At 44.3% G+C, this 14,494-nt stretch overlaps 1 protein-coding gene across 1 annotated transcript in view; it reads right to left on the reverse strand.

The window, feature by feature from the left end:
- Positions 1–636: 636 nt before the first annotated feature.
- Positions 637–14,494, reverse strand: part of LOC147120255 (uncharacterized) — a 345,184-nt gene continuing 331,326 nt past the window's right edge. Inside the window, exons 49-51 of the mRNA XM_085985900.1 lie at positions 3,774–3,964; positions 2,751–2,993; positions 637–1,760 (exon numbers count right to left, since the gene is read on the reverse strand). Of these exons, the coding sequence (XP_085842026.1) occupies positions 1,614–1,760; positions 2,751–2,993; positions 3,774–3,964 (581 nt within the window). The 3' untranslated portion in view covers positions 637–1,613. The remainder of the gene's footprint in view (positions 1,761–2,750; positions 2,994–3,773; positions 3,965–14,494) is intronic.

Below are 14,494 nucleotides of genomic sequence, written 5' to 3' on the forward strand. Positions count from 1 at the left end.
GGGTTACTTTTAGAGAGATAAATGCAGTTTTAGATGAAGTTCAAAGTCAACACAGTTAATAAGTATCACTTTACCCTCACTCACCAACTCTTGCATCATAGAATTCCAAGAGATTAGTTTGGATTTGAAAATAATTGCTTTCAACTCAACTGCACAAGGAATGCTAAAATGCTACACTGACTGTGTAAATGCTTTGGTAGATAATCTCTGCAATAAGATTGTTGAGTTTTATAGAACATTAAAAGTACATAGAAGATAAAAAAACACAGGACTGCAAATTCAAGCACAAAGGAACTCCCAATTCAGAGATTTTGTTTTAAATAGTGAGAGTTCCATATTTTTAATAAGATTAAGAGGGGGAAAAACAAACTACTAAACCAGTAAGAAGTCGACCAGAAAATTGATCATTTTTTCCCCCAGAGGACAGGTGTTGCAGCCTTCCCTGGCATGGTGTAGTAATGCTCGTCCCTGTAACATATTTTTCAAAAGTTAATTTGTTTTGCCCACTGTTAAGTATTTATAACCTGTGTTATGCATCCTAATTCCCTACCTGGAGACCCAGCGGCTCTGTCGACAGAATATGGTTGCCACACCGTCCTCGTGCTACTTAGTTTAAAATGGTAAAACCAAAACAAGTAATTTTTCAGCACATTTTATTTGTTTCTTTTATGACAGATGTGCATTCAAAACAGCATGACAGAAAAGACCTGACCTCTTCTACTGACAAACTGATAGTTGTATAAGTAAAAAACAAGTCAATGAAACATTTGATATTCTTTATCCATGTGTCTAGTTTTAGAAATATGAATTGCAAGCAGAACTTACAAGCTACCAAAATAGTGATAATCTAGCACTGATCAGTAAATGAATATGTGTAAAGAAGGAATGCATAGGGAGACCAATGAAATACCATTGCAGCAACAGATAGAAACTATAAAGGATTTTTTGCCAAGTTTCAGAAGGTCTGTTCTTAAAATAGCACCAATTTAAACTTAAGAACGTAAGCGCCAATAACTAATTGGCTGAACACACAGTGAATTGCAGGTTATTTAGAACATTTATTAATTTTTGTCTGCTGGCAGCATTAGTAATAATTAAGTACATGATCACACGAAGCACCTGTCCTTGAATCATCCTCAAATTTAATGCTTCTGGAAAGCTGTGTTTTCAAATAGAGTTCGAGGCTATAAATGACTAGTGCAATATTTTCTTGGGAGTATCAAACTTATCCCAGTTTCTGTCCATGATGAGGTAGTTGAAACTGGACAAGTTCTACATGTACTGACTTTCATCTTGGTAGGAAAGATGGACCAAATTTGATGTTGGGAATGTTCAGCACTCTATAAAACTATATTTCTTGATTTCACCCCAGTGTTAGGCACCATAGAGAAGTAGTTACTTGTATACTTGTGTGGCAAAATTCTCTTGTTACACATCTTCCATCTTGATATTTGCTACAATTTCTAGCAAAATGATGAATAGAGATTTGGAAGTTATTTCATCCTGGGAGATCCAAAATATAAGCAAGTGGATAAGTGCAGTATAGAGATGAATCAGCCCATGTTCATTTTGTTTAAGCACTGGAAATGATTGTGTTCAAATGATCTTGAACCTTACAAGAAGCAGACAGGTCCAATGTCAACACCAAATTCCTGGTCCTCAGCACCAATATCTATAGGTGCAATGTCCACAATAGGCAGACGAAGAGTCTTCCGTGTTCTATACTCAAAGATAGTCTTGCTCCACTCTCCTGTGTGTTTCTATAGATAACAGGAACAAATTTCAGTTATTACTTTCATCCTATTGCCCAGGCAATCGACATAGATCATCTTCAATGGAAATATTGGCCCAGAAATTCGGGTCGGAGGCTTCCCGCGGGTGCAAGCCTCCGACCTGCACTTACCTAGCGCGCCAGCTGTTGTGCTGTGGGATTCCGATCCTGGGCCTCCTCCAACTGCCGGCGCGCAGTGCTTGCAGGGGCGCAGTTAGTTCGAAGCGTCCCCTGGTATCATGTGGGCCATGGAGAGCCAATGGTAGCAGGGAATCTGTATTCATAGATTTGACAGGAAGACCTGTCAAATCTATGAATACAATTCAGCCCCAAAACATAACTAAAACTTCAAATAATTTTTTTTTTTTAATCACATTTTTAAAATAACTATAAATTACATAAAATAACTATTTTAAACAATAATTTAAATTTTTGAAAAAATTAATTACAGTTTCTAATGGGGTTAAAAATAAACTTACCTTTCTTTAAAGTATTTAAAAATAATAAATCTGTGGAAAAACTGTTTTAATTTTACTTAATTCACCACTTACCTTGTTAAAAGCAGGCCTTACGACTGCTTTTTAGAAGCGTAGCTCCTGGAGACTTACCCTCCCGGAGAAACCTGCAAAAAAAACGGAAGTTCCAGGCGTGCGTGCTGCCCCTCCGGCGCATGCGTTCGACCTGTGAACCCCTTCCTTTAAGGGAACGGAAGTTCCGGTTTCCCACGCATGCGCAGTGCATGCACGAAACCGGCACTTTCGTTGGGCCTATGCGTGAGTACCCAGCGCGTACTCACCCATGGGGACCCGAAGTTCTGGCCCGATATCATCTTATGTAGAAGTTTAAGATGGACTTAAAAACTATGTGGAAAAATAATTTCTGTTCAATTAATACATAAGAAACAGGAGCAGGAGTAGGCCAATCGGCCCCTCAAGCCTGCCCCAGCATAAAAATCTTGCATGATTTTTGTGCTACTTACATTGCAGCCATCTTCAAGGACATTGTATGTGAATCTGCTGTTTCCTTCAGCTTTGAGCTCAACATCAATCCAACTCATCAGCTTTAAAGCTTTCTTTAAATTTCCAGTGTCAGCATCCAGGTAAGCGATGCTGTTCTTACAGTGGTAGGTGACATTCTGGGATGCTCGAGTGGAAAGGATTCGAAGGAATGCTATTTGGATTTCAACAGTGTCTTCTGATATCACGTTGTCACCATAGCTAAACTGTGGAAATAGAAATTTTTGTTGAATTCATTAATTTATAATCAAGTTTTTTTGTTATTCATTTATTCTCGGGATGTGGGAGCCGCTGGCAAACCCAACATTTATTGCCCATCCCTAGTTGCTCTTGAGATGCTGGTGGTGGGCCTTTATCTTAAACCACTGGTATAATTGACAACAGTATTATAGAACAATAAAATTGCTAAATGTTTTATAGAACAATACAAATTCTAAAAACTCCGAGGGTGGAATTGGTCTTCGCCAGTATTGCGAAACGGGCTCAGTGAATCGGCAGCTCGTTTTGCACCATGCCCGATTTTTTTTTCCAATATCTAAAACGGGCTGCTATCTAAGCATATTTCGTGCTACTGGCAAAGACCAATTTCACCATCTCCCTCTCTTCTCCAAAGTGACCTCTCCAAAGTATATAAGGATTAAGCATTGATTCTGATTTTGAATCATGTTCACATGTGTAAAACAAGGGCACCCAAAGAAAAAAAAAAGTGTCTTACAGTACAAAAACTAGGGTACTTTGGTCTGCACTGATATAAAAGTAATGCATATGTTTTAAAGTGCTGCCTCAAAAATCATTTAGCTTGAGCTTCAAATTATGGACTTTAATCTAGGGATTCAAACATTTAGTGAATTCCAATTTAGTTAACCTGGGAACAGCTGTTTTACGGTAGACACTTAAACACATTATAATAACATTTATTGCCTTATGCATCTCCTTTTGGGCTACATTGCGCATGTTTTATGACTTAATAGTCTGACAGTACTTACATGGAACCCACCACCCATGGACTCTCCAAACCACACGTGCTTCTTTCTATGACTGTTTTTGCTCGTCCACCAGTTCTTGCGTGGGATTCTGCTGGGGTTGGAAGACACACAGGTCTCCCCAGTCTCCATGTTGCAGTGCACTTTGATGGCATCCATATTGCAGCCTTGGTTAGGATCAATCCAGTACTCTCCTATAATGTGGACATCAAAGCATAATTCTTAGTGATCTACCAGGCCAGGTCTAAAGTACGTTCATTGCAACGGACAAAAAATTGTCACTTTTTTCCATGGCTTCTTTTTTCTGTCGTTGTATTTGAAAAATACCAAACTCAAGATGGGGTTTGTGTGTTCATTTCAAATCCAACATATTGGTTAGACAAATGAAAGATCTACAGTAACTGTCTTAAGGGGCAAAACATCTTTAATGTGTTAGTATTTTAATTGCAAAGCTGTTGAGTATTAATGTCCCACAAGGACAATTCTTGCTTACTATTCAAATGATTGGTATCTGCTACACCGTTAGCTCATTGTCTTGTTGGACTGTTCTGCAGTGATGGATTCACCTTGTAGCGTGTGATCAAAGAGGAATACTGGCCATAAATGTCAAATAATTGGCTTTGGTCAGACTGTGAGGTGCAATAATAGCTCTTTGGGTATGTAAATACACAAATTTTGCAAAGGCTATGGCCCGTAATTTGAGGTCAGTGGCGAAGCAAAGGCGTTCGGCGCTAGCCCCGAAGTAAGCTTCGCATAAAGATCTCACGATCGTGGTGCCGAGAATTTCAGGTTTTCCAACGTATAATTCAAATCAATGGAGTATAGTGGGGATCCCCTAGTGCGAGCTGCTGTGACGTCACCAAGCTGTCCAATCAAAACACACAGCCAGGGAACCAGGAAGTGGGTAAGCTCTTAAAATTCTAACATTTAAAAAATGACAGAGACAGCAGAACAAAGATTGAGGCACTCACATGGGGAAACAGAAAACCTGAAATAAGAATGAACAAACATCCCCCCCAAATTTTTTTAAAAGTTTCTTAACATTCTTAATTTTCATTAAAATGGATAAATTTGACACTGCACAAAACTAAAATTCATTTTCAGAGTCATAACCTGGGTTTAGCAGTCAATACGCTGTTAAAATCCCAGTTATACCTACTCCAAAAGGGTCTAACTTTTAGTGAGGAATTCAACAGCGTAATTACTGCGGAAGAGCCAAAGTTTTCATCCGTTTCAATGATTTAAGAGATTTCACTGATTGCCGGCTCTGTGGGAGGGTGGAGAGGCACAGCGCAGCCTGTGGAGGAGCAGTGAATGACTGACCGCAACTTCAGGGTTGCCGCATTAGGCGGCGCATGCGCTACATCCTGAAGTTGCGGTCAGTTTCAAAGGAGAAATGACGGCGAGCTAATACCAGTTCGCCGTCATCGGGACCGCAAATTCGGCCTATATTTTGCTGGTCCAGGGAAGAATCATACATCTCTCTCTTTCTCTCTCTGAGCCATAGCGCCATAGAACCTTACAGCACAGAAGGAAGTCATTTGGCCCACTGTGTTTGTGCTGGCATTTTGCTAGGGCAATCCAAAACTAATGCTCCAAAACCCCAATCTCTCCATCTGCGCCAAATGTTTATTTAGTCATCCCTTGAAAAGATGCAATGTTCTCTGCCTAATTGTTCTCTTTGGTACAGTGTTCTATGCTCCAATGATACTCTGCATTAAGAAATTCTCCTAATCTCTCTCCTCACTGTCATAGTGACAGTTTGCAATTGATGACCCCTCATTACTGACTCCACGTCCTCTTTCCCTATTCACACAATCAAGATCTTCATAATTTTAAAATATATATATCTATTGGCCCAGAAATTCGGGTCTCCACGGGTGAGTACGCACAGGGTACTTACCCGTAGGCCCAATGGAAGTGCTGGTTTCCTGCATGCACTGCGCATGCGCGGGAAACCAGCACTTCCGTTCCCCTGAACGAAGTGATTCAGAGTTCGAACGCGTGCGCAGGAGAGGCTGCGCGTGCGCATCGAACTTAGGTTTTTTTTGCAGGTTTTCCAGCTCTTCCTGTCAAACTTATGAATGGAGCATTCCCTGCTCCGATTGGCTCCCCATGGCCCACGTGATCCCAGGGGACGCATCGAACTAACTGCGCCCCTGGGATACGCAAGCACAGCGCGCCGGCAGTTGGAGCAGGCCCAGGATCGGAATTCCACTCGGGCCCACAGCTCATCGGTCGGCGCGGTAGGTAAGTGCAGATCAGAGGCTTGCACCCGCGGGAAGCCCCCGACCCAAATTTCTGGGCCATTAAATCTCTTAGCCTTCTCGGCACCAGTGGAAATAGTCTCAGAATCTCATGTCTCTCCTCATCAAAATAATTTCTCATTTTTGGCATCAAACTAATGAACCAATGCTGAAAATTTCTATAGCTTTACTGTCTTTTTTATAATGCGGCACCTAAAACTACACACAGTACTCCGTGACCGAACCATTGCCATGTACAAATCTTATAAATTCTTTGCTCTTTAACTCTGTGGCTCTAGTTATAAAACCTAAAATGCCATTTTATGGCTACATCTAAGTGCGCTCACATTTTTTAGGAATTATGTATTTGACCCCTAAGTCTCTCTGTTCATTCACTCCTTTGAGCAACTTTCCATTGTGTACATTCCCATTCCTTGTTTTTCCTCCCAAAATGCATTACTTCATACTTTTCTACATTGTACTGTGTCTGTCACCTGTCTGCCCATTTCACCAGCCTGCTGGTGCTTTCCTGAAGTCTTTTACTGTCCTCCTCACTGTCTGGCAAACCCCCTAATGTTTGTGTCATCAGCAATTCCGATATCATGTTCCATATGCCCAACTCTAAATCATTGCTGATTACTAGTCAAAGGTTATCTACTTTAATTAAATCAGCTATAGAACACTTCAAAATTACTAACGGGAAGAGAATAAAGATACATTTTGAACATTAAATATCAATATTTTCAAAAAATTATAAGCCTATTTTTTTTAACAAATATATTTCTCCAAATTTGTTTTTGAAGATTAACAATACCTTTTAATTTGTTTACATTTTTCCTAATTGTGTGTAGTGGGCAGTTTTAAGTGGCGCTGTATAAAAAGAATTCAAAAGTTGCAAGCTAATCATTCCACAACATTCCTCCTTGTGGTGCATGATTGGGCTAATTCCACAATTCTGCCTTCCCATCGGGAAGCTAGTCACAAGAAGCACGGGTCAGAGAATCAGGCCTACAATGCTGGGAGCACAGGATTAATTCTGAAGGCAAAAAGTTACTTAAATTAGGAAATAGTTATGAGCAATTCAAAATATCTGAATCAATTTGAAGGAAACAGCAAGCTGTAGGAACGGGAGTTCCTATCCAAAAAACGAAGTCCAACGCAGTGAAAAGAATTAATCAAACTTTAATGAACTCAATACTTTAACTTTTAACTTACAGGAACAGAGGTCAGCAGGTCTGTGTCTCCTCACAGCCTTTCTCCCAATCTCTTTCCAACTGCCATTTCCAACTGCCATTTCCAACTGACGTCATGACGTCATCACGTTTTCCGTGCCAACTGGGGGTCACGTGATCGGCGTCATGACGTCATCACGTGAAAATACAAGAAGCTGCACACAGCTTAAAGGTGCAGTTCACAACTGCACCACTGGGTGTCTAAAGGAATTATTACAGTTTATTCAATGTCTCTTGATGGCTCTGCCACAGGCGCCCCCCCAGAATTCTCTTTAACAGACAGCATCAAACGTGTAGGAGGTTTAATTATTCTGCCCGAACGACTGCAAATTTCGGACGCTGGATCGTTGTCAGCTGGGCCCACATTTGGCTGTGTCTGAAGCGGTACATCTGGGGTGGAGGAAACCGTAGCAGAAGGTGTAGATGAGGATGACGTCGAAGCAGGCAATTTAATAGTAGGCCGCTTCAGGATTGGTCTAGCAGCCAATGGCGGTCGTCCACGGCGAGGCGGCTGAGCGACAACCACCGGTTCACTCCGATCCAGATGGGCTGGTTTAAGTCAATCGATGGAGATGGTATCCGATTTTTCTCCTATTTTGATCGTAAAATATTTCTCCCCCGGTGCAATAACCCGAAACAGTCCATCATAAGGTGGTCTGAGTGTATCTCCATGAGCATCCCGCCGAATAAAAACATAATCGGAACTCATAAGTTCTGCCGGAACATGAGGCCTCTGTAGATCGTGATGTGAAGTTGGAATAGGCAGAAAATTCTTTGCCGCCTCTTGATGCAGAAGAAGCTGCTGAGCAGGTGACCATGATTCTGTATGTGAAGGGAGGAAATCCCCTGGTACTCGAAGCACCTGACCGTATACTAATTCAGCTGATGAAGCCTGGAGGTCATCTTTGGGGGCTGTACGAAGGCCTAGCATCACCCAAGGGAGTCTGTCCACCCAGTTGGAACCACGCAAACTGGCACGGAGGGACGCCTTTAAAGAACGATGAAATCTTTCACATAAGCCATTTGCTTGTGGATGGTAAGCGGTGGTACGATGCAGTTTGGTACCCAAGCCCTGTGCAACTGCATTCCATAATTCTGACGTAAATTGAGGACCACGGTCAGAGGAGATATCAGATGGCACACCAAAACGGGCCACCCACGATGAAATAAGTGCCCTGGATACGTCTGCTGTGGTAGTAGCAACCAAGGGAATCGCCTCTGGCCACCTGGTAGTACGGTCTACTATTGTCAGGAGATGCATAAAACCCCGAGACATGGGGAGGGAGTCCACCAAGTCCACATGTATATGGTCGAAACGGCGTTCAGGCACTGGAAAGATGGCCCTTGGAGCCTTCACATGACGATGAACCTTCGACTTTTGACAGTCCACGCAATTGTTTGTCCAGTCACGAACATCTAAATGCATCCCTTTCCACACAAACTTACGGGACATAAGTCGTTGTGAAGCTCGCATCCCTGGGTGTGATAAGCCATGTATAATATGAAATATCTTCTTGCGCCATTCGACTGGCACAATTGGTCGGGGCACTCCCATGGATATGTCACACAACAGCGTGGTTCCTGCTGATTGGAACATAACATCGGCTACCTGCAAGCTAGAAGGCATGGTCCGATACGCCTGAACTTCAGGATCCGCCTGCTGTTCTTTCGCCAACCCGACGTAATCGATTCCCAGGTGAATTGTCCGGACTGGGGCACGTGACAGGCAATCAGCCACCAGATTATCTTTGCCAGACACATGTCGCAAATCCGTTGTAAATTCAGATATGAATGTAAGGTGGCGCTGTTGTCGGGCTGACCACAGCTCCGCCGTTTTTGCCATTGCAAAAGTAAGTGGTTTATGGTCCACAAATGCCGTAAAAGGCCGTCCTTCTAAAAGAAAATGAAAATGCCGGATGGCCAAAAACAAGGCCAGCAACTCCCTATCAAAAGTGCTATATTTTCGTTCATTTTTACGCAATTGGCGGCTAAAAAAGGCCAATGGTTGCCACGTACCGTCAACCCATTGTTCCTGCACTGCCCCGATGGCGTAATCGGAGGCGTCTGTAGTAAGGGCGATGGTTGCGCCCAGAAGTGGGTGTGCAAGCATAGTTGCAGCTGCCAATGCCGCCTTGGTGTCCAGGAATGCTTGGTCCATCTGTGGTGTCCAAATGATAACCGCTTTACCCGACTTCCCTTTAAGTGCTTCGTACAGCGGCTGCATTAATTGAGCTGCCTTGGGGACAAAACAGTGATAAAAATTCACCATCCCCAGGAACTCCTAAAGAGATTTAATTATATGAGGCCGCGGGAAAGCCGTAACTGCCTCAACCTTAGTGACCAGTGGTACAGCGCCTTCTGAGGTGATCCTGTGCCCTAGAAAGTCAATGGTGGTTAACCCAAACTGGCATTTGGCTAGATTTATAATGAGGCCATGTTGGCTGAGACGGGCAAAGAGTGCACGTAAATGAGCCATGTGCTCATCCTTATTTTTACTAGCAATGAGCATATCATCCAAGTAAATAAAAATGAAAGAAAGGTCCCATAACACGGAGTCCATCAGCCGCTGAAAAGCCTGAGCTGCATTTTTCAATCCAAACGGCATGCGAAGGAACTCAAAAAGGCCAAACGGTGTGATAACCGCCGTTTTGGGGATGTCTTGAGGGTGTACAGGAACTTGATGGTATCCACGGACGAGATCCACTTTGGAAAATATCGAATTGCCGGCCAAATGAGCCGAAAAATCTTGTATATGCGGTATTGGATACCTATCTGGCCTAGTGGCTTCGTTAAGGCATCTGTAATCCCCACAAGGTCTCCATCCGCCACCCGGTTTGGGTACAATGTGTAATGGGGAAGACCAAGGACTGTCGGAGCGTCGGACAATCCCAAGGCGCTCCATAATACGAAACTCTGCCTTTGCGGCCACAAGCTTTCCGGGTTCCAATCTTCGTGCATGAGCGTAAACGGGCGATCCCGTTGTGGTAATATAATGCACCACCCCGTGCTTCGCAACTGCTGCTGAGAATGTAGGCCTGGTGAGCTCTGGGAATTCGCCAAATATGCGCTTAAACACGTCTTGCGATGGAACCGCACAGGCAACCGACCAGGAGACAGCAGTACTGCGGTGACAAGGCACTGCATGTGTTGTGTATGTAATATGTGTGCTACTTGAACCTATGGACAGGACTGCACTACTTGTAGGGCGTAGTGATACGCAGTACCACTCCTGGCCATAGGGGTATAAATAGTACTGTGGGTACTGATCTCCCCTCAGTTCCCGCCTGTGGGCATGAAGTAAAGACCTACGTGCAGTCCCTACCTCCAACCAGTAAAGACCTGTTTGAGTTATACGTTTAAGTCTTTGTGTTAATTGTTCAATACAATACACATACTTAACACTGGCGACGAGTCGGTTCGAACCCTGCGGCAGTTATTCCACGGCGGCTTCGTCCAAAGACAGGACGTTGAAGAGAGGTTTCAATCCTCAACACCCCACTCAAAACTGAAGGGCAGCAGAGATCCTGACAGCTTCCAGCGACTGGAAGCGACAGGCATTAGGACCCTGAAGCCTCCATAACCTCGTGGGTAAGCCGAGCAGCGTAGGCTGCAAAGACAGGGCCACCGATCGGTAAATAAGGGCGATCGCAATCCCTGATAAGAGCCGCGGTGAAACGCGCGAGCGGGTAAGCCAGAGCCCGGGAGGGAGCGAGCAAGAGCCGCGCGAGCGGGTGAGCCAGAGGCCGGGAGCCGCTTCAAGTGCGAGGCGCAGCGCGGGCCAGCGATCGGGACCAAAGATAAGGGCCGCACTCGGACTGAAAGGCGCGGTGGCTGCAGAAGCTCAAGGTGCGAGAGCCGCGGTGCACAGCGCGGGCTATCGATCGCACAGAAGATAAGGGCCGAGAGCCGCTTCGGTCGGGAGCCACTTCGCGATCCAGCGATCGCATCCGCTGATAAGGGCCGCACTCGGGCGATCGCGGCGAAGATAAGGGCCGCACTCGGGGGCTGAAGGGAGACGGCGTCGGGGGACGGGTGAAGACCGCCAAGCGCGGGAAAACTGCCATTTTGTGGGCGGAGGACGACGGCAAGAGCGGGAAGCCGCCATCTTTGATAACAAGTAAAGAAAATAAAATCTGAGAAATTGCAAATCTACAATGCCTAAACACGGGAATATTAGCACCTTTGATAGTGACCTCGAAGATTGGGCCATATATGTTGAAAGAGTAAAAAATTATTGTAAGGCCAATAAAATTCGTGACCAAGATAAAGCTCTAACATTATTAAATTTAATGGGTGCGAAGACATACGGGCAATTGAAACACCTGTTATCACCAGATGAACCGGCGGATAAGACGTTCGATGAGATTGTTACTGTCCTGAAAGATCATCTAAACCCCACGCCGCTGATGCTAGCGGAACGATTTAAATTTTACGACAGAAGGCAGCTACAGCATGAAAGCAATGCTGAATATTTGCTGGAATTGCGTAAATTAGCGAAATATTGCCAGTTTGGAACGGGACTGACAGATGCACTACGAGACAAATTTGTGTGCGGTTTATTTAAACAGGATACACAAAAGCGACTGCTCGAGGAGAATGAGCTGACGCTTGAGAAGGCGGTCACTATGGCAGCAGCACACGAAGCCGCAGCGAGAGGCACGGCAGTAATGCAGCTACGGTCACCGGAGCTCAGTGCACACAAATTGGGTGTGAGTTCTGGCAAATGTTATCGTTGTGGAAAGACAACGCATGATCAGAACCAGTGTTGGTTTAAAAACCAAGAATGTAGAACTTGTGGTAGGCTTGGACATATAGCTAGAGTATGCAGGTCAGGGAAGAAGACCAGCAACAAGAAGTCACCGCAAGGAAAATACGCAAAGGTACACAAGGTGACCGAACAGGAGTCCGATTCAGACGCTAGCAGTAATGAACTGGCTAGCTTAAGCTGTAATGAACTGGCTAGCTTAAGAGTACTCAACGCTGGTAAGGGTGCAGACCTCCAGACAATTTGGGTCACTCTTCAGATAGAAGGAGTCCAAGTAAAACTGGAATTGGACACTGGATCGGCATTGACGGTCATAAATAAGAAAGATTACGGAAAGTTATTCCAACATATTCCCCTACAGGATACGGGGATTATATTGAAAACATACACGGGGCAAAGAGTGTACCCCATCGGGAAAATAGAGGTTGCAGTGGTCCACAAGGGCGAAGACAGTCAAATAATGGACTTATATGTGATATCTGAAGGAGGTCCTCCACTACTAGGACGGGAGTGGATTAGGAAAATGAATATGGACTGGCATTTCCTACAAACAATAACGAGTGAGAACTCGGTGAAGATAGTCGGCCCAGACTCTGGAACGGATGATGGTAAGCCCAACTCAGGTGCAAAAGACAAAGTTTCAGCACAGAATTCCACTGAGCAACAACAACATAGTTTAACTGTGGATTCTGAGTCTGGCAAGTCTACTGATGTGCCCATTTCTGAGGGACACCGGGCTCGAACTCAACTCCATTTCAAACTACAACAGCAATTAGAACAAATGCTTCGCCGTTTTGAGCAAGAGTTGAATGCAACGAAAGAGTTCTTTGATATAGAGTTGGAGAATCTGGAAAGACAACAGAAGCAGCTGATGGAGAAAATGGAGCAGGAGCACACAAAACGTCTGATGTCAGAGGAGTTAACGGTCAGCCAACTCCTGCATATGCTGAAGGACAGGACTCTGAAATGGGAAAAACTTGAACACGAACTTCAATATTCAAACGAAAGGGGTTTGGAGCTCTCAAAGGTTATTGGAAGAGCTGAGGTGGCAACACAGACTGAGATGACTGCAACAGAGCAGCCCTTGGATGCCAAAAGTACGCTGACTCACGTCAACGTAGAACAACAGACCGCTGAAACAGCTGCTCCGGTAGAGGGATTGAATAGTCCGATCAATCAATCTCCAAAAGAAGTTGAAGTAGTAAAATCTCAAATGAGGTCATTAGTAAACGACTTGCTGAAAGCCCAGAAAAAGCTGGATGAAGAGGTACGCAAGAAGAAGTCTCTTCAGGAAAGATGTCTGGACTTGGAACAAAAGCTGGCTAACGCCCAGCTGGGTATGGAGGAAATAGAAGACCCTCTCGCTGGCCTAGATCAGGACGACACCGAATATTACTATGTCCTGTCCTGCCCAACTTGTAACTTCGACTCCCACCATACAGAAATCATGGAGGAGCACCGAAAGTCTACGGAACATCGGGAGAAGGTGGCTCTACTACGGAAAAAGGAGGAAGAGAAGGAGGAACTGCGCATGCAGCTGGCAGCTGACAGTGGAGCCCAGAGAGTCTCCAAGAAGCAGAAAAGGAAAAGTCGAAACAGAAGATGACCCATCTGAACCATTATTACCTCTACCAAATCACACACGTGGTCCCTCCAAACGGAGCCAATTCAGTTCGGAAGTTCAAACTGTTAAATCCATGGAAGGACTATTGAATGAGTCACTCCAGCAACGTGAACCGACTACACCACAGAGATTGAATCTGTGAACTGTTTTCCGCAGAGACTGAATCTGTGATCTGTTTTGACATGAAGTTATCTATGTATCTATGTTATTCTGTTATGTAAACCTGAAGTTATATATGTATATATGTTATTACGTTATGTTAAATGGGGAGATGACTGTAAAGCTAAGAAGGGAGGAATGTTGTGTATGTAATATGTGTGCTACTTGAACCTATGGACAGGACTGCACTACTTGTAGGGCGTAGTGATACGCAGTACCACTCCTGGCCATAGGGGTATAAATAGTGCTGTGGGTACTGATCTCCCCTCAGTTCCCGCCTGTGGGCATGAAGTAAAGACCTACGTGCAGTCCCTACCTCCAACCAGTAAAGACCTGTTTGAGTTATACGTTTAAGTCTTTGTGTTAATTGTTCAATACAATACACATACTTAACAGCATGGAAGGTAGACGCATTAATGAGTCGACAATGTTGGACGTCGACCAGAAAACCATAGGCACAAAAAAAATCAGCCCCCAGAATGGCCTGTGATACCTTAGCCGTTATAAATTCCCATACAAAATGTTGACCTCCAAGAGTTAAATTGACTGTCCGTTTACCGAATGTGCGAATGGCCGCACCATTGGCTGCCTCAAGGGAAGGGTCGTGACTGCCGGATTGTAGGTCCAGCTTTGAAACTGGCAAAATACTGCACTGAGAACCAGTATCACACAAGAATCGTCGCCCGGTTCCGGAATCA

Source organism: Somniosus microcephalus, chromosome 4, assembly GCF_052327205.1.
Source record: "Somniosus microcephalus isolate GS21.2 chromosome 4, FLI_Smic_1.0, whole genome shotgun sequence".
NCBI lineage: Eukaryota > Metazoa > Chordata > Chondrichthyes > Squaliformes > Somniosidae > Somniosus > Somniosus microcephalus.